Source organism: Neovison vison, chromosome 11 (genome assembly GCF_020171115.1).
Source record: "Neovison vison isolate M4711 chromosome 11, ASM_NN_V1, whole genome shotgun sequence".
NCBI lineage: Eukaryota > Metazoa > Chordata > Mammalia > Carnivora > Mustelidae > Neogale > Neogale vison.
In genome coordinates, this window is record NC_058101.1 from 15428547 (window position 1) to 15455840 (window position 27294).

Here is a 27294-nt window from a genome sequence, read left to right on the forward strand (position 1 = left end):
ACAAAAGGCAAAATTTCAATTTTAAAAATAATTTTTTTTAATTTATTTGACAGAGAGAGACACAGTGAGAGAGGGAACACAAGCAGGGGGAGAGAGAGAGGGAGAAGCAGGCTCCCTGCTGAGCAGAGAGCCCGATGCGGGGCTGGATCCCAGGACCCTGAGATCATGACCTGAGCTGAAAGCAGAAGCTTAACAACTGAGTCACCCAGGCCCCCAAGATTTCAGTTTTTTGATAGCTGCATAATATTCCAGTGTGTGTGTGTGTGTGTGTGTGTGTGTGTGTGTGTGTGACATCTTCTTTATCCATTCTTCTGCTGATGGATATCTAGGCCTTTTCTATAGTTTGGCTATTGTGGACATTACTGCTATAAACATTGGGGTGCATGTGCCCCTTTGGATCACTACATTTGTATCTTTAGGGCAAACACCCAATAGTGCAATTGCTGGGTCATAGGGTAGCTCTATTTTCAACTTTTTGAGGAACCACCATACTGTTTACCAGAGTGGCTGTACCAGCTTGCATTCCCACCAACAGTGTAGGAGGGTTCCCCTTACTCCACATCCTCGCCAAAACCTGTTGTTTCCTGGCTTGTTAATTTTAGCCGTTCTGACTTGTGTGAGGTGGCATCTCACTGTGGTTTTGATTTGTATTTTCCTTGATCAGATTATTTTAATCAAGAAAATTAATAGATAGTTATAGCTGTGGTAGAAAGATCCCAAATTCTTAGCCTGGCATTCATAAACCCTTAAATCTGTCTTCAACAAATCTTTACAGCTTCATGATTCACTATTTAAACATAGAGCTAAAATGTAGAGAATATCTATGTAATATTGGTTTGTAACCAGGAGTATAAGAAGCAAAATAAGGTAATCAATATGATTTCTCAGTGTATGCTACCTTAAAGTTTCCAGGGATAATATAAGTATATAATGAATGAAAAAAAGGAACATTGTTTACTAAAGAATATTAATGTTTATAACAAATATCCTTTTAGTAGTAGTGTGTTGTGTTGCCCCAAATTTGCTTTTAAACATTTCTGAAATACTCCTCAGTAATTCTTCAAAAACTATATGACATATGAAAAAAAAAAAAAAAGGAAATGTGAGTGACTAGAGGTTCGTATCTTTATTTTTTTTAATTTTTTTGAGGTTCATATCTTTAATGGTTAAAAAAACTTCATGACATATTAAAACAATAATTTTAACAATAATTGTTAAATTATTTAATAATAATTAAAACAATATATTTTCAAGTTAGCTGATATATTGGGGGTATTATTGATGCTGTCAGGGCAAACAAAGGAATAAATAGTACAAAATCTTAATGAATTATATTTAATAGAAATAGCTCACAAAAATTAGTACATTTGAAATAGTAAAATAATTAAAGTCCATCAAGGAAATTAGAAAATGCTGAAATCTTTTTAAAAAATGAAAATGTTATTTAAATGCTTTCTCATAGGCTCTTGATTTAATTGTCTATTATACCAATAGATCTGATTTAAGTGAACAGTAGATAAAAACATGTAAATATTAATGTTTGTGATTTGGCATTACTAAAACATATTTTCATAAAATGTATTAATTTAAGCATTTGAAAATTGTTGGTATGCCATTAAAACTTACTTTATTGCAAGATGTTAACCCATACTATGCATGTTTTAACATATTGTTAAATTAGAGTAGGTCTTGTCAATTATTGAAAATGAAGCATTTGGGGCACCTGGGTGGCTCAGTGGGTTAAGGCCTCTGCGTTGGGCTCGGGTCCTGATCCTGGGGTCCTGGGATCGAGCCTCACGTCAGGCTCTCTGCTTGGCGGGGAGACTGCTTCTCCTCTATCTCTCTCTCTGCCTGCCTCTCTGCCTACTTGTGATCTCTGTCTGTCAAATAAATAAATAAAATTTTTTAAAAATGAAGCATTTGACAGTATGAGGCATTCATATTTTTTTCTCAAAATTAATATTTGGTTAGTCTGAAATTGTCCCATTTTTAAACCTACCTCTGATCAGTCATGTCCCCTCCCTCCAAAACTACAGAGTGCCAAAATGCCACATTAAGACCGGAAAGATTTGTTAGAATTTTGTTAGAAGAGCTTGGAATGCTAGATGGAAAATTTGAGACTTTTTTTTTTTTCATAGATAGTAAATGCTTATTAACTCTTTGGTCAGGGAAACATGATCAAAGTGATATTTTTGGACATTTATGTGAATACTCAAATAGAAGGCAAAGGGGACACTTAAAACACCAACGAACCATATGCAAGCAGATTTGAATCAAATAGGTGACTATCAGATGAAAAAATATAATTCATGGAGAAAAACAGAAGAACAGAGAACGTGTTTATTAACTGATAGGCAAGTAGGAATTAAGAAAAATTCAGTGATAGTTAAAAGAAACCAGAAGAAAAGAGATCAAATTAGTCATATGTCAAATTAGTCAAATTAGATTTATGGTATGTTTATTTATTGATGTGTTTTTGTTAATACCCTTGAGGTTGGATGTGGTATAAGGGCTGATTTTAAATATATTGTTTTTATATGAAAATACAATCCAAATAAAAAGAAAGCAGTCTTTTTTTTTTTAAGAGTCAAACTTTGAAGAGAAATAAGAGCTGGGAATATAAATTTGGAACGCATCAGCTTATAGTTAACTGATGCCATATACAAAGAAGTATCCATGAGAGGTAGGGAGAGAAGAAAGAAGGGAAGGAGAGAGACAGAGTGAAGAGCTGGGGTGGGGGTTGGGGGAGTGTGGAGGATTAAGAGCCAGCATTCATCAGAAATTGTTCAGGCATAAGACATGGGGAGAAAAAGTGAAGCCAGCAGAACTGACTAAGTAGGACTTCAGAGTGGGGAAAAAGAGAAAACATCTCATCTGATGTCATAGAAACCAAGTGGAGCAGAGTCTCAAGGTCAAAGTTTATGTTCACCAAGGTCAAATGCCCTATAATGCATGGTAAGGGAAATGGAAAAGTACTTATTGCATGCAGCCAGAACATCACACATAGAACTCAGAAGAGAAGTTTCAGAGAGAATTTACATTGCTCATCAGAAATTGAGGCTGGTTCTAGATAATTTAGTCAAGATGCTGACAAATAGGAAATAATAAGAGTGATAAACAAAGCAGGATCAGATAATAATATGCAGAAATATTATCTACTATTTGTTTAAGGCTGACAATAATTAAAGCACTCTGCTAAATATTATCTCTAAACAGAATTATAATGATCCAGGAAAATTATCCCTATTTGGAGATTAATGAAATGAGACTTGCTAAGGATAAGTTCTTTGCTTTGGCCTACTAAATGTTGAACCTGTTTTCAAATTCAAGTTGAACCAACATCAGTAAGTTTAGGTGTAAGGATCTGTGTCCCCTAAGGAGAGTTATGTGTTCAGGCTTACAGATAGCAGAGAAGTAGCCTGTAAGAAAATGAAAAACTTTCCTGGAAGGAGATTGTTGAAGGTGCCAGGTCTTAGAAGAGAGAAAGAATTCTAAACTTGGAGTTAGGTAAAGCAAAGGAAAACTGCACACCCATACAGTTTTATTTAACCATGGCATTCAGACTTCATCACTCTTTATTATCTATAAAGTTTAACATTTCTGAAACACGAGAAGTGGTAATGAGTTAGTTTTTTGAGAAAATGAGAAGGACTCATTACGGGGATGATGTTGTCAGGAAATTAGTAAGAGAGAATCAGAATAATTGGAACGGCAGTTAGAGCCCAATAAAAATAATGTCATGTATATAGACCAAATCCACATGATTTTCTCTAGGAACATTCCCCGTACTAAAAAGAAAATTAAAGAACTGAGAAAAAAACAATGTTATAAATAATCTGAGTTTAAGGATTATAAAAACAAATCTTGGGTCTAGGCTCTTTGCGATAGTGGAGTAGCTTTACCTTACCCCAATTCTATTGCTCACTGGCTGAATTCCACAGACTTCAACATCAGATAATAGGAGAGAAAAATCAAAATAAAGAACCACTGAACCATTCTATTATCCAAGAAAAGGGAGGGTAAGAACATAGATTTAGATTATCAATAGCAGTCTTTCTCATACATGAGCAAGCTGTTGTTGATATTGGGTTTGAAGACTGGTCTGAAAGGGTTAAAAGTGTAATTTAAGTGAAAGAAGTGTCAGAGAATCAGTCAATTTTGTTTTGAAAGAATCAAGGGAGAGGTGACAATAATCAAAAGGGAAGTGTTTGGATGTCCAAAACTATCGATGGGGTCAAGATCGGGTAAGGGGTTATAAAAAATAAAACATGGAAGTATGGTTGTTATTACTTTTGATGACTTAAAATTTGTTATGAAAGTGAGCTAATGCCACTCTGATTTTATCAAAATGATTATGTTGTTAAGCAGTAGTATAGTATATATCTTACTGAACAGTTTTTGAGAACATTAGTAAAATTTATTTTGCTCTATAGGTTTCTTGGTTTAATAATGCATAATAAATATCTCTGTGCTTATTGAGGTACAACTCTCTACTCATGTCCATATTCCTCTCATTATGGTCATCGTACTGTTAAAATGTAGGATATTGCTTTGGAAGCTGTGTATTTAAAAAGAGATGATGTAAACGAATCTACTGTTACTGCAGACTTCTCAAAGTTCTAAATGCATGCCTTTATCTCTTTTGAAAAGTAGTCCTACACATCAAGTATACTCACTGACTAGATTTTGCTTGAAACAGTTTTTAAACTTATATTGGGAATACTAATATTATCTTAATATTCACTGAAGTCATAACCAGAACATTTTGGCGTTCAACCTGTGTCTATGGGGAAATTTAAAAAAAAAAAAAAAAAAGCAACAACCCTGTCCGAGGTATCAAGATTTTTTTTTTTTTTTTCTGGAGAATAGCCACATGTAAACTCTAAAATGTCAGAACCCATATACTTAGCAGCTCTTATTCAGATGAAAGTGTTTGATGTCAAGGACTACGTTTCATTTTATCTTGCAAACCCAAGATCCCTCGATAAATACCATGCGAACAATTACATTCATTTTTTATGATGACAAGGAAATAATCAGTGACTTAGCGATTCTTTCAAATTTCCACTTGGAGAGTAAATATTTTCTCCCGAAGATGTCTCTTCAATTATACACCGTTGAGCAGAGCTATGAGGGGGGAAATCGTGGCCAAGTGTGGGGGGGAATTGCTTAAACCACGCACCGATTAGACTATTAAGCAGCTCTTATTCGAATGCATATGATCTCTTTAACCACGGGCTCCATTTCCTGTGTTTCCTTCAGCAGTTGCAGCATCCAGCGATCAAAGCCAGATTCCTATAATTGCTGTGTCCGTGACAGTGGGAGTCATTTTGTTGGCAGTGGTTATCGGCTTCCTCCTCAGTGGAAGGTAAGAGAGGAAGCTGTGATTTTGAACTTTTGCATCTGATCTCTTCTTCACCTTGATCTGACCATTTGGCTGTGAAGCACATCCTAAAACCAATCAGGCAAGCAATGTATCAGTGGATAACCTCAACATATCATGTCTTTTTAAGCTTGACCTTGTCCATGTGAAGTGCTAACTTTTAAGCACAGAATCTCTCTTTTTCAGGTATGCGCTCTTCGCAAGGGTTAATTATTAAGTTAATTATTAACTTATTACGTATTCTGCTTTTAACCGTATTTTTTCCTGACATAGTTTTTTAAATGTGATTTTTTTTTCTCAGAATTATTTCTCAAAATTATTTATGGTGATTTTTTTTTTCCTCAGAATTATTTCTCAAAATTATTTATGGTTATCTGCTTCGATTTTAGTGTTTGGGAAGGCCTGTGCCTAGACCCGGTAGACTCAGAGGAGTGAGACCAATAATTCTACTTAGCCAGCATTCTATCCTCACAGGGTGATGGATGACAGCAGACGCTCTGGCAAACCAACATTCTGAGAAATAACCAACCCTTTCTCATGACTGCTTTTCTTTTCAGCTTCTGAAGATTTCAATCTGAATACATCAATCGTAGCATATACTGATTTAAAGCGAATTGTACTGAATGTTGTACCAATAGACATATTAACATGAGTGTTACATATCTACATTTTTCATTTTGAACAAAAATAAAAGAGGTAGAGACCCAACAGCAAGGCACATAGAAAGGATTTCCTGATATTGTGCTGAGCATGATCAACCTTCTGAGAAATACTTTAAAATAACAACAAGTAAATAAATCAAAACATGCATGTGCTCTCTTCCTACAACAAATGTATTTCCATTTTTTAATCCAGGCCGTTGTCAGAAGGGCCATTCAGTAATGAAAGTTGTCCATCCAAAACTGTTTTGGTGTTAGACTATTACAGAAAACTTGATGAAAGTCTTCATGGAAATATTTAAACTTGCATAAATATATGAAATTGTAGTGTAAGGTCCAAAAAAAAAGCCAGAAAATCAATATTCACATTGATTTTGTTCCTGTTCTACTTATTTACTTTTGACTCTTCAGCACATATTCAACTCATAAATATACAGAATTGGGCACTTTTCAATATACTGCATATTGTATTCTGAAAAGATTTATGGCTATATCCTTAAATTACAGTAATTTATTTTCATAAAACATTGTTGAAAATATTCCTTTGAACAACCTTTCTTTTTGTATCTGAAAATTCCTTTTCTTCTAGTTCCTGCTTATTTAAGAATGTTCAAAATTTTCTGAAGAGTGTATCTAGGAATCCACCACTTACTTTTTTTTTTTTTTTAAGTTTTTATTTATTTATTTGACAGAGAGAGATGACAAGTAGGCAGAGAGGCAGGCAGAGAGAGAGAGAGAGAGAGAGAGAGAAGCAGGCTCCCCGCTGAACAGAGAGCCTGATGTGAGGCTTGACCCCAGGACCCTGGGATCATGACCTGAGCTGAAGGCAGAGGTTTAACCCACTGAGCCACCCAGGCGCCCCTACCACTTACTTTTAATGTTAGACCAGCAGTGATGCATTTTTAGAATTTGTAAGTAGAAAGCAGTTTGTGATCTTGTGAGGACAACTGGCCCTATTTGACTAAAAGGCTGGTTACCTGCTACTCTACAGTTCTTTTCTCTCTGAAGTCACCTGGGAAGAATACTCTGATTATGTCCCTGTGTCCTGGAAGATAAAAATTTTGTCCTAAAAAAGTTGCTCAGATTTTGATTAAATAAGATAATTAGGTTGAATGTATGGTAACTATCAAGAAAACTGCCACATGATATGAGTCTTTTCTACCTCAAAAGGATTGATAACTCTGATACAGTTTCAGAGATGGTTTGTAGTACCATTTCTTTACTTCTGACTGAGGTATGAGTTGGCTTCTTCCTTTCCAATAAATCCGGAGGTGTTAGTTATAGTTAGGGGATGGAGATCATAAGAAGATACTGTATTTCTTAGGTCTACACTTGAAGGAAGTGAATAAAACTGGAGGAAATATCGGAGATCTAAGATCTAATAAATTTATGTATTTAAGGGTTTCTTAAGGAACAAATAAAATATAGAATATATTTTATTATATACTTAGCCACACTCTATTTATTTAACCTACATAATGTTAATGTGAATTTACTGATGACATTCAGCTCTAGATTCTTGCTTACTTGTATGTGAATCAGCCCTTGTTCTCAAAAATTTTTCTTCCCCAGTATATACACAAAATTAACTTAAAAACAATTCACTTTGTTGCATCTGTAGCATTAGACAAAGTGTCTGAGAGAAGGTTCAATTAACCTATTACTTGGTAACTGAAGGGTACTAATGCTTTAGCACGTGTGTGTGCACACATGTGCACCACATGAATTCTATAGGTACCTGGATTTGCTGTATAAGAGTAATTAAATTTTAGTATAATTTCTCAGTTATACTAGAATCACATCAAAGGTCAAAGGTAGACCCAAAGCTTAAGTTTCAGCATAACTAAATCTGAGATTTGCTAAGATAAATTTTTGAATGTATTGTCTTGTAGAAGTATATTACTTTTTAAAAATAGCAATACCTTACTAATTTGTACATTATTTATATTAAATTTTTTCTCAATTTAATTTCATAACACAGCTTACTACGCAAAGACTAGGAATTTTCAAATTAAGGAGAAACAAATTTTAACCCCCCAAATCTGAGACTTATATTTTTTTACCAGCATATTTTTTGCATAAAATTTTCATTACTTCATTTTGTTGAATGCACATTCTTGAATTTCAGGGAGTGTTTGTCTTATAAAAAAAAAAGGTCTCTGACCATCTTATTTTATTTTTTATGGATAAGTTATTTTATGTTGTTTTATATAAATATACTTGCTCAAAAGATAAATGAAATCATTCTTGAAGGTCTTTTTCTATCTGGTTCAAATAATAAGTTTGCAAATTTGTCTGGACTAAGGAAAGTGTGCCTATCTCGTAGTACTTACAGTTCCAGAATTAAGTCAGAAGATTTATCAAATAAGGTAAAAATTAAATGAAGAAATATAGCCAAAACCTAACAGTATTTAGGAAATTATTTATGAGTACTGACAAGTTATTGAAAAAAAGTCTGCTCTACGATTGATCTGAAGACAGGGAATTATATTTGTTTCTCCCTCCTTTCTTTGCCAAAATATGACTGATAAATGCACACACATAAATATAATGAAATTTAGACTATCCTTTCACGCTAAACTATTTTGTTACTTTCAATTTCTTGAGTTTATAAAAATCAGATATTTGCTCCGAGGTAAAATATATTTTAATTATAAATAATTTGACTCAGTGGTGATACAGATAATTTTTATATGTTGCAAAAATATTAATATTACTTTGAATGTAATATTTGTTGGCAATTTATACCATTTGGACCCAGAGAAAAATGTCTTGAAGATATATTTTCACTGATAATTGGCATTTTTGTTCACACCAAGTCAAAAAAACCTGAGGATTATAACATATTGAATATTATGGGGCTAACGTTCTAAAATAAATGAAAGATAAATAAATCAAATATAGAGACTTTATAATCTTTTTATGCTAAACGGGATTATACAGAACCTTTTGGAGTCTTCCTATTTAAATACAGTTAAAAATAATGTAAACAGATATCTATCCTAAAGGAAAAAGTTCCATTTAAAAAAGTTCCATTTAATTAAAAAAGAATTATAACATCTTAGGATGCTGTCAGTCTTAGAATTTGTGTGATCTTTGTGTTTAGAGTGCTAAATATTCCATAGAGCATTTTCTGCAGAGTTTAGATTCTCCTTTCTTTTTCTTTGCCATTAATTTTAAAATGTTTTTTTATTGTATTACAAAACAACTGACATTCCTCAGCAAACTATGAGCCAATTACCCTAGGATGAATACAAGTTAAACTTCCTGATATGCACAGCATGTGGAAATTGTTGTTTAATTTTTCCCTTTTATCAGTAATGACAGTGCACATTGATCTTTCTTATTATATACTAATTTTATGTTTTTTCTCCTTATAGATACTACTTTATAGATGTGAATTCCTTAATGAACTCTAAAAAAAAAAAAAAAGATTTATTTATTTATTTGAGAGAGAGATAGAAGGAGAGAGAAAGAGAGCATGACAGAGGGAGGCTCAGAGGGAGAAGCAGACTCCCTTCTAAGCAGGGAGCCCAATATGGGACTCGATCCTGGGACTCCAGGATCATGGCCCGAACCAAAGGCAGTTGTTTAATCAACTGAGCCGTCCAGGTGCCCATGAACTAACTTTTCATTAATGATTGTCATCTTCACACTGCCAGTTACATATCTGAGAAATTATAATGTTCTTCCCCTTTTCCTTTCCTTTGAAGGTGATCATTGGTTTCCTTAAGTTACTTTTTTTCTGTCTCCATTTCAAAGCTGGTGCCTAATTCTTGTTTACTGGATACTTTTTATCAGGATATAAAGCTTAAATTAACAAATTTAAAGGAAAATTTAAAGGAAATTTAAAGGAAAACATCTTTCAGGGTAGAGAAACTTTCTTCTTTGAACCTTGGTCAATATAGACATCCTGGTATTAAACAATATTTTGTAATGCTTTGTTTCTGATCCCTGAATGTATTACATGATCATGAATCTATTTTTTAAGAAAATCTAGAGTTTTGCTTTTTTATTTCAATCAGTTCCACAGGTATGCTCAGAGGTTAAAGACCCACACATTATACACATACACTCCGACATATTTGCACATATTCTTGCAAATAAGTACAAAGAAGTTGAAGCTGTTCACCAGTTTTAAAAATAGAAACAAACAACAACAACAACAAAAACCCTATGAGATGGGAAAAGATGTGGGAGAATTTCCTCACGCTGCTTAGCCTTTGATGTGATTTGAAGGCTATTCATTCGTGACTTAATATTATAATGCTCCTGTAATGATACCTTTAGTGTCTGGGGTGACTTAATGCCTATAAAAAGAATTATTTTCTGGGCAAAAATCTTCCCTTGTTTGTCCTATCCATGTTCAAATCCTCTGGCTGGATATGTAACTGCAAATCCTATTTCTCTCCTTGTTAATGAAACAATGGAAACTCAATTCACTTCAAATGTCCCATAGTTTCTGAGCCGAAAATTCTTCATGGAGAGTGTACTTGAAGTCTAACCTATCAAAATTTAGATACTGAGACCATGTTAGAAATTTAAAGGAATAAAAGTAGATTTATGTAAAATGCTGCTTTAGGTTTTTTATTGCTTAAAAATAATATTAAAATTTAGCCTTTTGTAAATTTTATTCAACTCTCTAAATGGCAACAAGTTATAACTGCCATATTCTTTAAATAATCTGCTTATTGAACATCTGTAGCACATCAAACAGCAAGATAAGTCCCAGGCATGTGAAACAAGAAAGTAATGCCCTTTTCTCAAGGTGTTTCCACTTAAATTTAGTAGTCCAATAAATGGGCAGAATTTCATAAACAAAATAGCACCAACTATGGGTAAAGAAAAGGGTTTAAACTGAGATCCTTTCTTGATGGTAACTTCTTTTCTTTGGACCACGATGATAGTCTGATGGATTAATTGAAGAAAAATTTGAGTTCTTATTACATGCCTGCCATAGTTCTTATGTTAGGAAAAGTCTGATGGAAAAGCACACTGGGCTTAGAAACTTTCCTTCAAGCTTATTTGGAGCCAAATAGAATAATTATGCAGGAATTTTGAATGTAATTATTTAATTCAGACAAGTGCCAGAGTTCTGCCTATTCTTGATATCAAAGTATAATAGCTTCCTAAGTGAATGGTTTTTAAAGGGTATAAAGTATTTTAAAGCCTTCAGAGAAGCCTCTTTGCCTAATGGGAGTAACATGATAATAATGTACCTAGTAAGTACAATATGATCTAGCATGAATTACATACTGCCTACTAGGTATTGTTCCAAGGGTTTTATATGTAATATTTTACAACACTGTCTTAGTATTAGTTCCTATCTTCAGTGTATGCTGGATAAAATTATCTTCTTGGAGTTTTTTGATCATTGTAAAAATAGTTCAGGCTTGAGGCTTTTGCACTGGCTTTTCTTGGTTCCTAAAACTCCCCTGCCCCAGAGAAGCACACAGCTTTCTCCTGCTTTCAGATCCTTGAAAAATCCCATCCTCTCAATCGGGCTTACTAAAATGGTGGCCCATGATTCCTTCCACTGCATATCAGATTTCTCTTACCTTGATTTGGCTTTTCATAACAATTGTACTTATATAATAAATATATATTTCTCCTGTTAGCTTTTTGTCTGTAGAGCCAAGACAGCAAGGATTCTTTCCTGTGCATTATTTCTTCCCTTCTGAGAAAATATCTAGGACACAAATTACTGTATACAGTTAGTTAGTGAGAGTTTGGGGCTTAAATCCTGCTCTGACTTTAGGGTCCTTATGCTTCACTATATAAATTCCCTATGACATATAAGCATTAAACTGTATGATTTGGGGGAAAATCTGAACTCTTGTATACGAAGTCCTTGCCCAAAATAATACTGCCCCAAATAGTGGTATTAATTAACATTACTTAAAACCTTTCCAAAGTGGTCAGTGATATAAATAAAATAAGTCCTAGGAATTAATGTCAGTGATAACTTACATTAAAGTAAATGAAAAATACATTAGATTTTAGTGTATTGTCCCTCAGTCTATCACTGGAAAATTGTACCGGATATTATTTGTTCTAGAATCACATATATTAAATATCACCAACTTTATGACCATTCCTGATTTTGTAATAGGCTAGTTAATTTCACCTCTGTGTTTCCTCAAAACGTTTTTTCCGGTTGAAGTCGTGTTAGTTCATCATTTTTTTATATGTCTCTCCTGAAAGATACGTGCTCTTCTTGAGTGCACAGATTATTATGTAGATTCTCAGTAAATGTCCAGTTATCTTATCACTGAAAGAATGAAGCTGGCATTCGGGACTCTTGAAAATACACTGCAAAGTATTCTTCCGGCATTACTTCTTTGTGTTTTTGACCGGTACTCCTTTGGTTGCATGGGACAGGAGCCAAATTCAAAGTGGCTTATTCTAACAGAGAATTATAGATCACATAGATGAAAAGTTCCAGAGAGTTAAAAAAAAAAAAAATCCTAAGTACAGACACTTATTGAGCTGAGGCTAAAACAGTGTCTGATGGGCAACTGGAGGCAAATGATTTGAAGAGTGCTGTGGCACAAATATGGTATTTAAAGCACTCATCAAAATGAGATTATTTGGAGGGAGCCCAGGAACACGTACATTGAGAGAGTAAAGGAGAAAGATCCAGTCAGAGGAGATTGAGGAGTGGCCCATGAGGTAGCAGGAGACTGGATAATTATTGGATCACTGAAGCAGGAATGGTCGTTCTGTTGAACCCAGCTCTGCCTTTAGAGCTCTTGCCTTTCACTCTGAGCTCATATGGTACAGGCTCTGTCTGACAGGAACCTACATTCCAGCTCCACAGACTAAGTCAATCAATAGCCCTGGGACCTTAAATAAGAAGAGGATGGAGAAGCTATGCTGCCTGACCCCGCACAGTAGGAGCTCACGCATGAATCTGAAGACAGGGTCAGTCTCAGAACAGAGCACATGAAGTAAGGATGTGGAAAGAGGACCTCTCTCTGTGCCTTTTTTCTTATGCTTCATTTCATGTCTCAACATTTAAACCTTACCCACATGTCAAGACCCACATTAACCATTATTTTCTACCACAAAAATCTTCCTTAATTCCATTAGCCAAAGCCTTTTCTTCTGCTGCTGAAGTCTCGGAACAATATATCAATATTTCTCATGAAATTTAACATTTTCAACCGCAAATTGTAGTATAGTGAGTAAATATCTTCTCTGTTCTTCAGTATTTAGAAGATAAACACTTCCGTGGCTCTCCTACATAACCTAATTGAATGAATACCTCATAAATTATTGAATTAAAGATAAACTGTTCATCAATCTCCATTTGAAGTGCTTTGTCCCTATTAATGTTAATAGTTAGGAAAATGAAAACTATTAGCATTACTGACATAATTCTAACAGAATATCTAACCCATATATGAGCTTTCTTCCTGATTGCTGAAATATTTTGTGCCATCATAAAATAAATGCAGTGTTTGCAAAGAAGTATTATATAGGAGTTAAGAAATCTTCAGCAGATGGGGTGTCTGGTGGCTCATTTGGGTAAGCATCCAACTCTTAATTTCGGTTCGGGTCATGATCTCAGGTCACGATCTTATGATCATAAGATCAAGGCCAGCTCGGGGTCCATGCTCTCAGGGAGTCTGCTTAAGATTCTTTCCCTCTCTGTCTGCCCCTCCTCTGACCCAGCTCCTGCTCTCTCTCTCTTTCTCTCTGTCTCTCAAATAAATAAATCTTTAAAAAAAATCACCAGTTTATATTATTTATTTGACATCTGGTTATGCTGATGCCTGTATGATGATGCACCTGGTAATACTAAGTAGCAGTAGTTTTTTTAATTAATAATAATGTAGGTCAACAGGTTTGTATTTCTCTCCTGATTCTCTTCTAGTTAGGTGTATCATGAATATGTTGGTATTTTAGTATTTCTAACATAACTAGGATCATATAGTTTCAAAACTTGGTAGGTTTTGATAAGAAAAAGTATATATAAAAATATTTTGCCTAATATTGTTTTGTTTTAAAATACTGATAAATAGCCAGATATTTATAATCACCCATATAATCACTGATTTGCAGAAAGCTCTCATTAAAAGCAAATCTCAGTGGTTTATGAATTAGCAGTAGATGTGACTTTATGAAACTGTAATAAATATAGGCATGTGTATTGATTTAATATCTGAGAGTTGTTATTCCTTCTATTTTCTCATGATTACTTGCTTTTTTCTTCAAAGGCTCTGAATCAAAGATAATTAGAGAGAAGATCATAATTTATTAATAACTGACAAATGGGGATCAGGGCAACTAGTGCCAGAAAGACTAGGAGCATAGCAACAACTAATTGCCCACTGTGGGAAGTAAATCTTCCTAGGAAACTGAACCCAAGAGGGTTACTGGTTCAATTGCTCAATGTTATTGAATATCCCACCTGCAACTTCTCCAGATCAAACGCAGAAACATCATTGTAACTCTCAGGAAGTTCTATTGAGGCAAATATTTGGAAGGAAAAACTCTATGGTACTGAGACAAGTTAATATCATTGATTTGCAATATATATACATATAAATATATCTATAAATATATAAATATATAGTAATTTATATTTATTTAATTATATTAAATATAAAATATAATTATATTATTATAATTATAAAATTATTATATTATTATAATATTATAAAATTATAATATAAACTATTATATTAAATTATATTTAATTTAAATTATATTTAATTTCTATTAAATATATATTTATATTTATATTTGCAAAAATAAATAAATAAGTATTTATTTATTTATTTTTGCAAATCTATGATATTAACTTGTCTCAGTACCATAGAGTTTTTCCTTCCAAATATACATATATATATATATTTATATATATATATATATATATTGTATATATATAATAGCAAGGAATCCAATAAAGATTAAAAAAAAAAAAGAAAAAAGAATCCAAAGACTCTCCGGTTTCATCAAGTATACAACACAGGGCAGGTCAAAAGGCTAATACGAGAGCAAAATATGGCTCTTTGTCTGAAGTTCCATTTGCCCGAAGCTCCATTTCTCTAAGGTGTGAAAGAGACCACGCTGGCATGCTAGCAGACACAGAGCTCTGACGAAGGTTCTACAAGGTTTCTGGGAATCTCACCACATCTCTCTCAGCCTACATAGACTCTCACAGGAACCTGATACCCAGCTTGACAGAGAAAAATCAATAGTACTGCCCTAGGCCAAAGGGCAGACCATCTATGCTACAAAAACTCAAGTTGATTTCCTGAGCCATGTCTGGGAGTGTATCTATTGCTGAGAAATGAAGCAAATGACAATAAAATGTTCCAAATGATTTTAAGCACCAGTTAAAAGCCACATTTCTTTGAAATCTGTGTTCTTTTTAAAAGTTTGTGTAAACCTGGAAAGAAATAAATGTTTTTAATGGATTAGCAACTCAGTTTCAAACAGCTGAGTTCTTTATTGTGCCATGTGGAGGAACTGAGATGAGATATGTTGGATGTCTGTGATAGTTTCAGTGCTACAAAACACATGATACCCTAATTATCTTGTTTTTCGGAAATCTTTGGAATATATCTCATTCCTTCCTTCTCATTATTTCCCATTTCTATGACTTTTTAATCTCACAGAGAAATGGCATTTTTTTGTGTTAGCTCTTTGGCATGCATTTGCTCTTAATAGTCTACAGACATTGCTCAACTCTCTTGTAGCCATCAACACGCATAACAATGTCAGTGAAGTTTTAGTGATTATTTTGGGGTTCCGTTCTTTAAATCACGGTTTCATTTGTTTATTTATTTATTTTTTTATGGCCTGTTTGCTTTTATTGCCATTTTTATGAGCTGGTGTTGGGCTCCACATCTCCATTATGGTCATTGTTTGTTGAATTCTCTTGAGTCAAAGTAGACTGAAGGGAAGAAAGGTGATTAAAATGTATTGTAGATTGTTTGTTTTTTGCCTTCTCTTCACACCACTTCCATCTTGAAAGACAAGATATCAAGGTGGCAAAGTGGGACCTCTTTGTGGTGATTAGTGAAGGAAGCACTCTCTGTTTTTTAGACTTTCTTAGGTTGTTCTTAGACCAACATCATAATTCCTCTTCAGTGTCTTTCCAGACTGAACATTCCATAGGATTCAAACATTCTCATGTATCTCACCTTTTCTCCACCTCCAAGATTTCTTTGTGTCTCTGACATTGGGAATTCCTAGCACTGCTCAGACATTTCTATGCCCATTTCATTGATTTTCTTGAAGAAAATTTAGTAGGCATGGGTTTAAACTGATTCTATCCATAGATGATATATACATTGTATCATCATTTAAAAAAAAAATCTATTCTGCGTTTCAACTGAAGTCATGTAATTTTGCTTGTTTAGTAATTTAAATTAACTGTTTAATACTTTGTTTGATACTTTCACTGTTTAATATAAAGAGATAACTGGTACAAAATATGGAGAAATAGTGCATATAAGAATGTAAAGGTAATCATAATAGCCAATTATGAAGAAATATTTGAACAGACATCTTTATTTCTTTAAGATTTTTTATTATTTATTTGACAGACAGAGATCACAAGTAGGCAGAAAGGCAGGCAGAGAGAGAGATAGAGGAGAAGAAGTCTCCCTCACGTGCGGCTCGATCCCAGGACCCCGGGATCAGCACCTGAGCCCAAGGCAGAGGCCTTAACCCACTGAGCCACCGCATCTTTAAAAATATGTAGGAATATTAAATAAAGTGAACATTTTCTACATTAATTTTATTTTTTCCTAGATATTCAAGAATCTTACCACAAATCCTCACTGCTAAAGTTATTTGTGAGATCTTCATATGCCAGTAACACATGCTACTTTTTTAAAGATACCAAGCTCAGCATAAATATTTAAGCACTGTAGATATTAAATCTGTAAAATTATTCTGATTTTCTTAATTTTTTACAAGTATAATTACCAGGAGAATGCCAATCTATAGGTCCAATCTTCTTCAGGAAACTTTTAAGATGAAATGTAACTATCCAAATGACTAATTTCTATCTCATTATGCCAAAGATGATATAAAATCTAAAAGTTATCAAATCAGCATGTATTCAGTATATACATGATAGTAATGTTGAACATCATTTATGTATAAATTTTGATGAAACAAATATATGATAAATCAAAATTCTACATTTGTATGACTTACACGTTTTCTAGTGTATAAGAGCCTCTTGATTTATTTTGATGTCAGATTCTGATTTCCTGACACAGTCCTATTCCAGGTGTTTCAAATGTATATATAGTGGTCTTCCAGATTTACCTCTTCTCTAGTCATTTGTAATGTTATGGGCCAGGATAAAGCCAGCATTTCCTGGAGCCTTGAAAGCTATAGTCAATCCATTACTCTCCAGCTCCACTGGGAAAATGGCTCAATTTTTGGTAGTTTTATAGTACAGTCATTATAGATTTTTATTTTTACTCCAAATGCTTGTATTTTTTGTCATTTGAAAATTAAACTTATTGATTCCTAGGTATTAGTCAACAACATATACCCTTTAATTTATTATTTATTTATTTTTTAGTTGAAGTATAGTTGATGCACATACAATATTATACTAGTTTCAGGTGCACAGTATAGTGTTTCAACAACTATATACATTGTGAAATGGTCACCATGGTCAATCTAGTTACCATTTGTCACCATACAAAGTAACTACAATATTATTGACTATATTCCCTATGCTGTGCTTTTCATCCCCATGACATTTATTTTATAACTGGATGTTTGTACCTCTTAATCCCCTTCATCTATTTCATTATCCTCAACCATCTTCCCCTCTGGTATTTTGAATTCCAAACAGATGTCTATTTTATATCCAGTATTTTTCTTCCCAAGAAAGAGGCTTCAAAATGTTCATTCCAGAAATTGAAATGGAAAGTCCTTCCATACATCTTGTCTCTCTGGTTGGAACCCGTGTAGCTTGGCTCTTTGTTTCCATCATTTCTCAAAACCAGGGTGACTGGATCCTGCTGCTATGTCTCCAACCCTTTGAAAACCCTGTCTCTAACAGGACTCCCAAACAACCCAGTTTGGAAGTCTATCAGGGGTCATTTCAGTATGTCGTTATGTCCTGAAGTGAAAATCACTATCAATTCTGCTTCCATCTCCCCACTCACTGTATCTCAATTCCTTAGATCTCAAATATGCAAGTTGCTGGACTGCTTTAGTTATGTTCCAGCATGTCTTCAACTTTAGATTCATGTCCATGAATGTCCATGTTCCTTAGATGAATATCCTTAGATGTCATTATTTTGACATTACCAGATCTCTTGCCATCAGCCTTTTCTATACATTTCAGTCTACATTTTGCATTGCATGTTACATAGTTGACATTGTTAAGCTGATTGTATTAATTTCTTACTAGGTGATATTTTATTTACATTTGCATTTCTTAATTTTATGATTAAAAATTATATGGAATATGGAAGACAAAATACAGAAAGAAAATTAATCATTTTTATCCACCAGAAGCAATCAATACTTGTATTTGGCCATACATATTAAGATCTTCTTACATGTAAGGTTGAGTTTATAATTTATAATTTGATTTTCTGGTTTTCTTTGAGTTAACATAATAATATAAAGTTTTCTTATGTAATTAAAAATATTTTAAAAGTAAATATTTAGCTCTTTGATATTCTAATGCCTAACCTTTCTCATATGCTTTCTTTTTGGTTTTCTTTCTTCTCTTATTATTGTTTTGAGGGAGAAGAGTTGTCATTTCTATCTTTAATGTCCTTAGAATGTATTTGTATAATCAAGAGTATCAGTGAATATGAATATTTTTAAGATTGTTGATATATATTGGCAAACGGTCCTCCTAAATCATTGTACCATTCCTTCCAACAGTGTATGACGTTTCCTGGTGATACACAAATTAGCCAGTCTGCTAATTTGGTAGGAGAAAATAGTTCTGTATTTTTAATTGCATTTCTTTTTTATTTTTGAAACCTTATATGTTTATTTATATATATGCAATAACTATAGTCATTAGGTTTTTTACTACCTGTTTCATAAATTACATATACCACATGCTCTTTACCTATTTAAACTAGTGGATCTTAATTCTTCATATAGTAAAGATGTATCATTAGAAGTGTCAAGACTTATTTACTTTTTAGTAATATTTGTTTTGCATGAATACAATCATTAATTTTATCTTTTGGGGAATCTAAATTGATATTTTCTACAGACTTATTTAAGTACCGTCACTGTTTATCACCCTCTCCCAAAACTATTTTAGGTCTTCACCTGCAGCATTTACTAAGTAAGTGTGTATATAGATGTTCTTTTATCTACACTGCCTCTGGTCTATCAAAGCTATTCTTCTAACCAGTCTAATTTAGACCAGGATCATATTAGTTTAAATACAGTTTTAAATATTTTTCAATGCTTGGCCAGGCAAATTTCTGCTAGGAAATCACATCTGGTCTTAATTACAAATATTTTATGCAAGTACTTTTGTGGGTACACACAGTTATATACAATTATATGTACAAAAAACAATTGTAGGCATAATTATGTTATATGTGTATATAACATATTAAAATAGTTAATATTTATCACCATTATATTCAATTTTTTAAAACTTATGACAATTATTCTAGAATATGATCTTAATATTTCTGACAAATATTAATAGAAAACAAAATACATTTATATGGAGTTTGAATGGTTTGATGTGAAAATGAACATTTAGTTTCCTTTTAAATCAACTTCATAATTAATCCAATTCTCATATGTTTATCACAAAATAAACACATTTCTTGTGTTTTTGTAATTTCAGTATAGTTCCACAATTATTTTAATTATTTGAGTGTGAAATGATTAAATGGAAGCATTAATTCTTCTGACTTCTCTACTTTATATGTTCAATGCTGGTAAATGTGATTCGGCTCTGAAAAAATATTCAACAGCCATAATGGAGGGAGCTAACTAAACCAGAACTTATATATTGGCTTATTCTTTCACTAATCTCCTCTCTTCTTTTTTGCTCACTTGGAAAAATTAACATCACTTTTTCACAACTTTATCTGTCTTTATTTTTTCCTCTCTACTGCTCTCAAAGTAAATTAAAATCTAAAATAGCTAAGCACAGACAGGTAGGTCACAAGAGTCACACACTCCTCTCAAAGAAGCTTTCAAGATAGACCTGTTTCAGCAGTGAAATGACTGAGAGGGAAAAGCTCAGTAGTAACTTTAGACTTCTACAAATGGAGATAATCGATGTTTGCTCAGTGATGGCATCATCCTGTAGAAGAAAGCTACACATGATTCAGTATTTTTTATGTCAACACTATCATTGTGCCAGAACAGAACTAAGATGCCAGTTGATTGCAAAGGTCAATCTATGTAATTTTCTTTTATTGCACAAGTAAAGATTATCTCTTCTTTGGAAATAAACAAACAAAATAAAATACCCAAGTGAGAACAAGCAAAGGCTTTTTATTAAGAGATTGGTGTAGCAAGGAATCAGCCACCATCACCTGCATCTGGCAGAAACCCAAAAGCAGGCAGTGGAGTGTAAAACCTTTACAATGAAGAGAAGGGAAGGCTTTAATTTTGCCCTGATTAGAAGTTACTGGAATGGCTAACTGGAAGTGGAGCATCCTGTGGGATTGGTTAGGGGAGAATGTTTGATTTCTTCTAGTTGGTCCTAAGTTGGAAAAGTGGACAAAAAAATTAGGAAAGCTGGTATTTACTGATAAAGTTCTGACAAATTGACCACTTGGGTCAGTTGCTATAGAGCTTATGCTTTGGCTTTGGCTTTCTATCTAGACCAGTGGCTGTAGCTTTGGTGTCTAGTTTTTTTATTGGATTTACCTATTTTCCATTTGTGTAGTCAGTTTCTCATTTATCCACTCACTGAAGAGTAGTGCAGGTTTTTCTATATGTTGGCGTTCATGCATCAAAAATATATATAAAAGAGGAAAAACTGTAAGGAGTGTAGCCATGCATATACTGGGAATTCCTTTTACTAAGTGATCATTTTTATTAAGTGAAATACCTATTTCAGGGGTGCCTGGGCAACTCAGTTGATTAAGCATCTGACCCTTGGTTTTAGCTCAGGTCATGATCTCATAGGTCATGAGATCAATACCCGCGTTGGGTTCCACACTCAGTGCAGTCTGCTTCAGTTTCTCTATCCCTCTCCTTCTGTCCGCCCTCTGCTCACTCTCTCTCTCTCAAAATAAGTAAATAAATAAGTAAATAAATAACACTATTTCAAATCAGTGTCACTTTGAATTTATTGGTTTATGCAAAAAACCATGTAATTTAGAAGTTAAAGGATAGAAATTAAGAAGAATTTTGTTTTATCAGATAACTTAAGAATCAATACATCTTCGCAATGCTAAAAAAGTGGGGGGAAATAAAGACGGGAAAGTAGGATTGAGATAAAGTTTTAAAAATATTACATTTTTAGTCATTCTTAATAGCAAACTTTTCCTTTTACCTATCTTTTTACCAGTTTTTGAGGTCAGATATCAGTTTGTAGTCTGTCCTACTTATATAATGCCTACAATGTCCTATTTCCTATTTGCTATTTGAGGAGGAAGTTGAATTTTCAGAAGATTATAACTGAACTGAAGAAGAGTTCATCCACCAGATGCACAGCAAGCCAATAAAAACTGACTGACACCAAGCTTTTGAAGTGAAGAAAGATAGGTGATTTATTTGTATGGTACCACCCAGGAGAATAGGGAGCTAGTGCTCAAAATCTGGAGCTCCCAGATGGCTTGCAAGTGAGGATTTTAGGGGCAAAATTTGGGGCAGGGATCTTCTGAAAAGGTGGACACCATGTACAGGAGGACCAAGACGTCATGCTAGCATATATTCTGGTGCCACTTCCTCTGGTACCTGGGGATCTTTTCTATTTCAAAAGACTTGAAATCTGAAAGAAATATATTTATTCTTTATGTTGGAAATTTCGTTAGATATATATATCTTCAGGGTGGTGATGATTAACTACTTGTCCTACAGCTTCCTATGAATAATAAGCAAGCATTCCCATCCTTTGAGCCTCCACCTACATGTTCTTTGGTCAGTTGAGCCATGCCTGGGGGTGATACGACCTCTAACCCTTTTTCCATCTGAGCTCACAAGACGGACATTGGCTTCCAAGTATAGATACTTGATAAGAGTATGTAGACCAAATAGAGTAAAAGGTATTAGTGTTCTATTGACCATATCTAAATTATGGCTTATATATATTTATGTATATATTACATTAATATATATTTTCATGTATATATAAATATATATGACATATATAAATGTAGACATATAAGTGTATAATAACATAGTAGTGACATTCAGTTCTTCAAATTTGAATAATATAAAAACATTTAAGCAATGTATGAAAAGACGGAACAATGTGATTTTCCTGTCCCAAATATGGTACTGGAGCTGTTTTTTGCAAAAGTACTTGATGTACCCCATAACCTCTCTTGACTGTGAGTCACTAAAGCAGAGTTTTCTGAACTTGGTGTCCCGTGGGGTTTGCTTTTTTTTTTTTTTTTTAAGATTGTATTTATTTATTTGTTGTAGAGAGAGAGAGGGAGAGAGAGAGCGAGCACAAGCAGGGTGAGCAGCTGGCTGGGGGAGAGGAAGAAGCAGGCTTCTGGTGAGCAGGGTGCAATAAGTGGGACTTGATCCCAGAACCCTGGACCATGACCTGAGCCAAAGGCAGGTGCTTCACCAACTAAACCACCCAGGCATCCCTAGGGTTTGCTTTCTTAATGGGATTTGCGTCTTTGACATGCTTTCTACTATCATAGAATGAACAATTCTAATATTGAAGCATGTCATTTCAATGTAACACAATTAATATTGTGTTTTTAAAAATTGGTACAGGGGCACCTGGGTGGCCCAGTGGGTTAAAGCCTCTGCCTTTGGCTTGGGTCATGACCCCACGGTCTTGGGATCGAGCCCCATATCAGGCTCTCTGCTCAACAGGGAGCCTGCTTCCTCCTCCTCCTCTCTCTCTCTGCCTCTCTGCCTACCTGTGATCTCTATCTGTCAAATAAACAAATAAATAAAATCTTTTAAAAATTTGGGATAAGAATGGAATAGGTATGATTATCTTTACTTTAGTGAGTACGAAATACTGTTGCAGAAATGGTAAATTGAAAGAAGACCAGGAGAATGAAGAGAAATTTACAGTTCATTGATAGTGTGTGATAAGGAAGGCATATAGGATGAATGAACATGGCATGTCTGGTGTCCTGTAACTCTCTAGATGTCTATAAGGCCTCCGACAGCCTCTACCTGTGACCCTCCCCGGCCTTATCTCCAGTCCTTCCTGCTATTTTCGGCATGAGCTTTCTTACATACAAACATTATATACGTATATATAAAAATAATATATGATATAAAATTATGTAATTAAATATACATGCAGTTTAGTTTACTCCAGCTCAGTAACAGTTCAAGGAAAATCTGTTATGTTAAAATATCCACTTCTTAAAAGCTCTTTTGACAAATCTGTAACAAAACTGAGCTTCACTTTCATCTAACTTTATGTACGTCTGTGGTCCAGTAACTACAGGGGCAAAATAGAGATCCTGAATGCAGATAATTTTGTAGTTTTGTTATTTTGGTCGAGATAATATCACTTCTAGTTAATCCAAGTAGCTAGTATTGAAATACAGGAATTCAAAAGTCTGTTATTAAACATTCAGTTTGCTATTAAAAGAAACCTGTATAAGGATCAATGTTAGAAAGAAAGCAAAAAGAAAGAAAGAAAGAAAACAAGCAAAATACGAAAAACTTGTGGTTTAAAAAAATAGAGAATAGGATGAAATGTACAGTTACTCAACAAACCAGTCTTAATTGAAGGTAGTATAAATTAGCATTGTAAACAAATTGTAGAATTATTTAAACTACTTACCAGAGAACAAATTGTTTTTAAGCACCTCCAGGCACTACTGATGTTTTTATTAACATGCAGACCTCTGATATGCTAATTACAAACCTTTTCGTTTGTACTCATTAAGCAAATTCCTCTAAGACTATTGTAAGACAGGTCATTCAATACAAGTATTCACTGAGTACCTACTGGATCCATGGATGTCAATCCAAAGGAAATTCTGAATCCTCTAACAGCTTTTGAAAAATAATGATACCTGGATCCCACAAACTATTTTGATTTAATGGTTCTAGGGTGAGCCCTGGGAATTGTTTTTGTTTTTTTTGTTTGTTTGTTTGTTTGTGTGCTTAAATAACACCTGTCACACTAATCTGTAGCTAGTTTTAGAATCCTTGCCTAATGTGAATAGAAAGTTGTTTTTATATAACTTCTTATTCTGAGAGCACAACACATAAATCCTTAGTAAATGTTTGCTAATAAGGAGAATAATCGAGTGTCCTACTGTAGCCAAAAGTTTACAAAAGGTGATTAATATTTGGTGAAATTCATTTTGAGGGATTAAATATATACTAGGTTAAATATATAACTAGATTAAATATATACCAGAATAAGCAGACTGAATCTAATATGTTCAATAACATTTTGTAGCTGCATCAATGCTTTTAACTGTGCCATTCATGGAAGAAGAATGGGTTTTATAATGATCTTTGGCCCCTTAGAATGACTAAAAGATAAAAGTGAATCTTCATTAAAGTATAGCTTGGGAAATATCAATTGAAATATTATCTAAAGATAACTCATCCCAAGCTATCTTTCTACTTCCATGTGGTGTGTGATATTCCTAGGTTCTAATGGTTGTTTCCAGAGTAAGAAATAAGAATTCCTGATTCCAAATTTAAAGTCAGTTGGGTTTTTGTTTGTTTGCTTGTGTGACTTCATCCTTAAGGCAAAGGGATGGCTGCACATAGCACACTTAGATTTGTAGAGTTTGGGATTTTGTTTTTATTTTAGAAATCCTTGAAATATGTATAATTTATTTACCTCAGACACTTATATGATTTGATCTCTATTTTCTACATGCATTAGTATGTGTAAACATGCATAGCGTGCACATACATGCAATAGTAGAGTTGGGTCAATAACTAATTTTACGGCATCTATCCTTTAATACTTTCAAACAAAATTTGGTGTATTTTGCTATGGTAAGGTCTAGATCCCTATGTAAGCATTTTATGTGTTGTATTCAATTCACTGTGAATTAATTTATCAGGTTTTTTAACCTGATAACATGCTATTGAGGAGGAAGAAATAAAGGTCTTTTTCAGAGTTCTCCAATGGCAACATCTTACATTTTCAACAAGGGGGAGGGGAATGTGACTGAGTGAATAGGAGAAAGGGAAAGGAACTGGAAGATGTGGAAAGAATTGTGCTTCTAATGCCGTATGAGGCAGTTAACTGGTCCCTACATCTTACCTCCACAGCTTGCTTTCAGTGCCATCTTGGAAAAACTGCTTCTTCTTTGAGTCCCAGAATTCTTAGCTCTAAGATAAATATACTAATAGGACATTTCAGGCTTGAAACAGGAAACACACTCACAATGCTCCGATACCAGATAGGTGGTTTTTGTTTTGTTTTGTTTGTTTTTATACACCCAGCAATTCTCTATGACACCATCTGGGTAGCCTACAGTTCAATTCAATTCTGGCAATACCTGGAGTTGGCCCTACAGGTTAAGGACTCCGTCAATAGGACTACCCTCTACTTCAGACAGCAATTGGTCCCCAAGTTGCACACAACTTCTGTCCTGTAATCAGGGGTTCTCATGACTTGCCTTCTTGAGTTTGATCATTTGCTACAACAGGTCACAAAACTTTGGGAAACACTTTTTTTTTAAGATTTTATTTATTTATTTGACAGACAGAGATCACAAGTAGGCAGAGAAGCAGGCAGAGAGAGCAAGGAGGAAGCAGGCTCACCATTGAGCAGGGAGCCCGATGCGGGGCTTGATCCCAGGACCCTGGAATCATGACCTGAGCTGAAGGCAGAGACTTTAACCCACTGAGCCACCCAGCTGCCCTTACATTTACCAGTTTATCATATAATACACGGTATAATAAAGGGTACAGCTGAATAGCTGGTTGAGGAGATACATAGGGCAAGGTCTGAAAGTGTCCCAGGTGCAAGCTAACCCATGCATCACCCTCTTGGAACATGGATGTGTCCACCATACTGGAAGCTGTCTGGACTCTGGGACTCTTGGGAGTTTTACAGAGGACTCATTGTGTAGGCATGATTGATCATTGACTCTATTTCTATCCCCCTCCTCTCTCAAGAGAATAAGGGGTGTGACTGAAAATCCCATACTTCTATTCATAACCTATGTTTTCTGGTGATCAAGAATCACCTCATTAGTACAAAAGACATTCCCATCACCCAGGAAGTTCCAAGAGATTTAGAAGCTTTGGGTCAAGAACTAGGGTGAAAGATCAAGTATTAGAACAAGAGATGTTCCTAGTGCTGTTATCACATAAGAAATTACAAGAGTTTTAGGAGCTTGGTGCCAGGAACTGGGGACAAAGAATAAGGGTTGCAGCAAAGATTCTTCCAGCACCCATACATACAAGCATTTTAGGAGTTCTATGTCAGGAACTGGGAAGTGGATACCTTATATTTATTTCTCATTATTTCACAGCAAGATATGAGAGTGACAGGTTTGGAACTTGACGTAAGACTGAGACCCACTGATGTTTCAAAATCCATCTACCAGAGACTTGTGCTTAGATATGACCATTGTTGGTAAAGCATCTTAGCTAATAGGGAGACACCTATAATTGTTGGTGAGGGATAAGAAGCTCTTTATAGTAAGAATGAAACAGAGAAGTTGAAAAGAAGCTTGAAAAATTACTGCATATAATGATATCCTATTCCAATTTGTCTAGATTATGACTTGGAAATAGGGAATGAATTGCACATATAAATACCAACATGTATGGTAGATGTAGTATTCCTCTCAGAGTTACTCAAAGGCACAGCCTGGGTGGCTCAGTTGGTTGGACGACTGCCTCCGGCTCAGGGCGTGATCCTGGAGTCCCGGGATCGAGTCCCGCATCAGGCTCCCAGCTCCATGGGGAGTCTGCTTCGCTCTCTGACCTTCTCCTCGCTCATGCTCTCTCTCACTGTCTCTCTCTCAAATAAATAAATAAAATCTTTAAAAAAAAATAATTAAAAAGTTCTTTATAACCATTTTATATTACCTTCTCTTTAGGGTAGAATAATTTTATGTGTTGTGCCAGAAGCATGGGGACCGCAGAGTAGAGTTTGGGAGCCATGTCCATCATAATTATGCT

General features: G+C 34.4%; 1 protein-coding gene across 6 annotated transcripts in view; it reads left to right on the forward strand.

The window, feature by feature from the left end:
- EPHA5 (EPH receptor A5) overlaps positions 1–27294 on the forward strand; it is a 347372-nt gene that overhangs the window by 260617 nt on the left and 59461 nt on the right. For 4 of the 6 annotated variants that reach the window (XM_044226152.1, XM_044226154.1, XM_044226157.1 and 1 more), the window contains one exon: positions 5263–5368. In XM_044226152.1, the coding sequence (XP_044082087.1) occupies positions 5263–5368 (106 nt within the window). The remainder of the gene's footprint in view (positions 1–5262; positions 5369–27294) is intronic. The other 2 variants (XM_044226153.1, XM_044226155.1) reach the window with 1 other exon arrangement.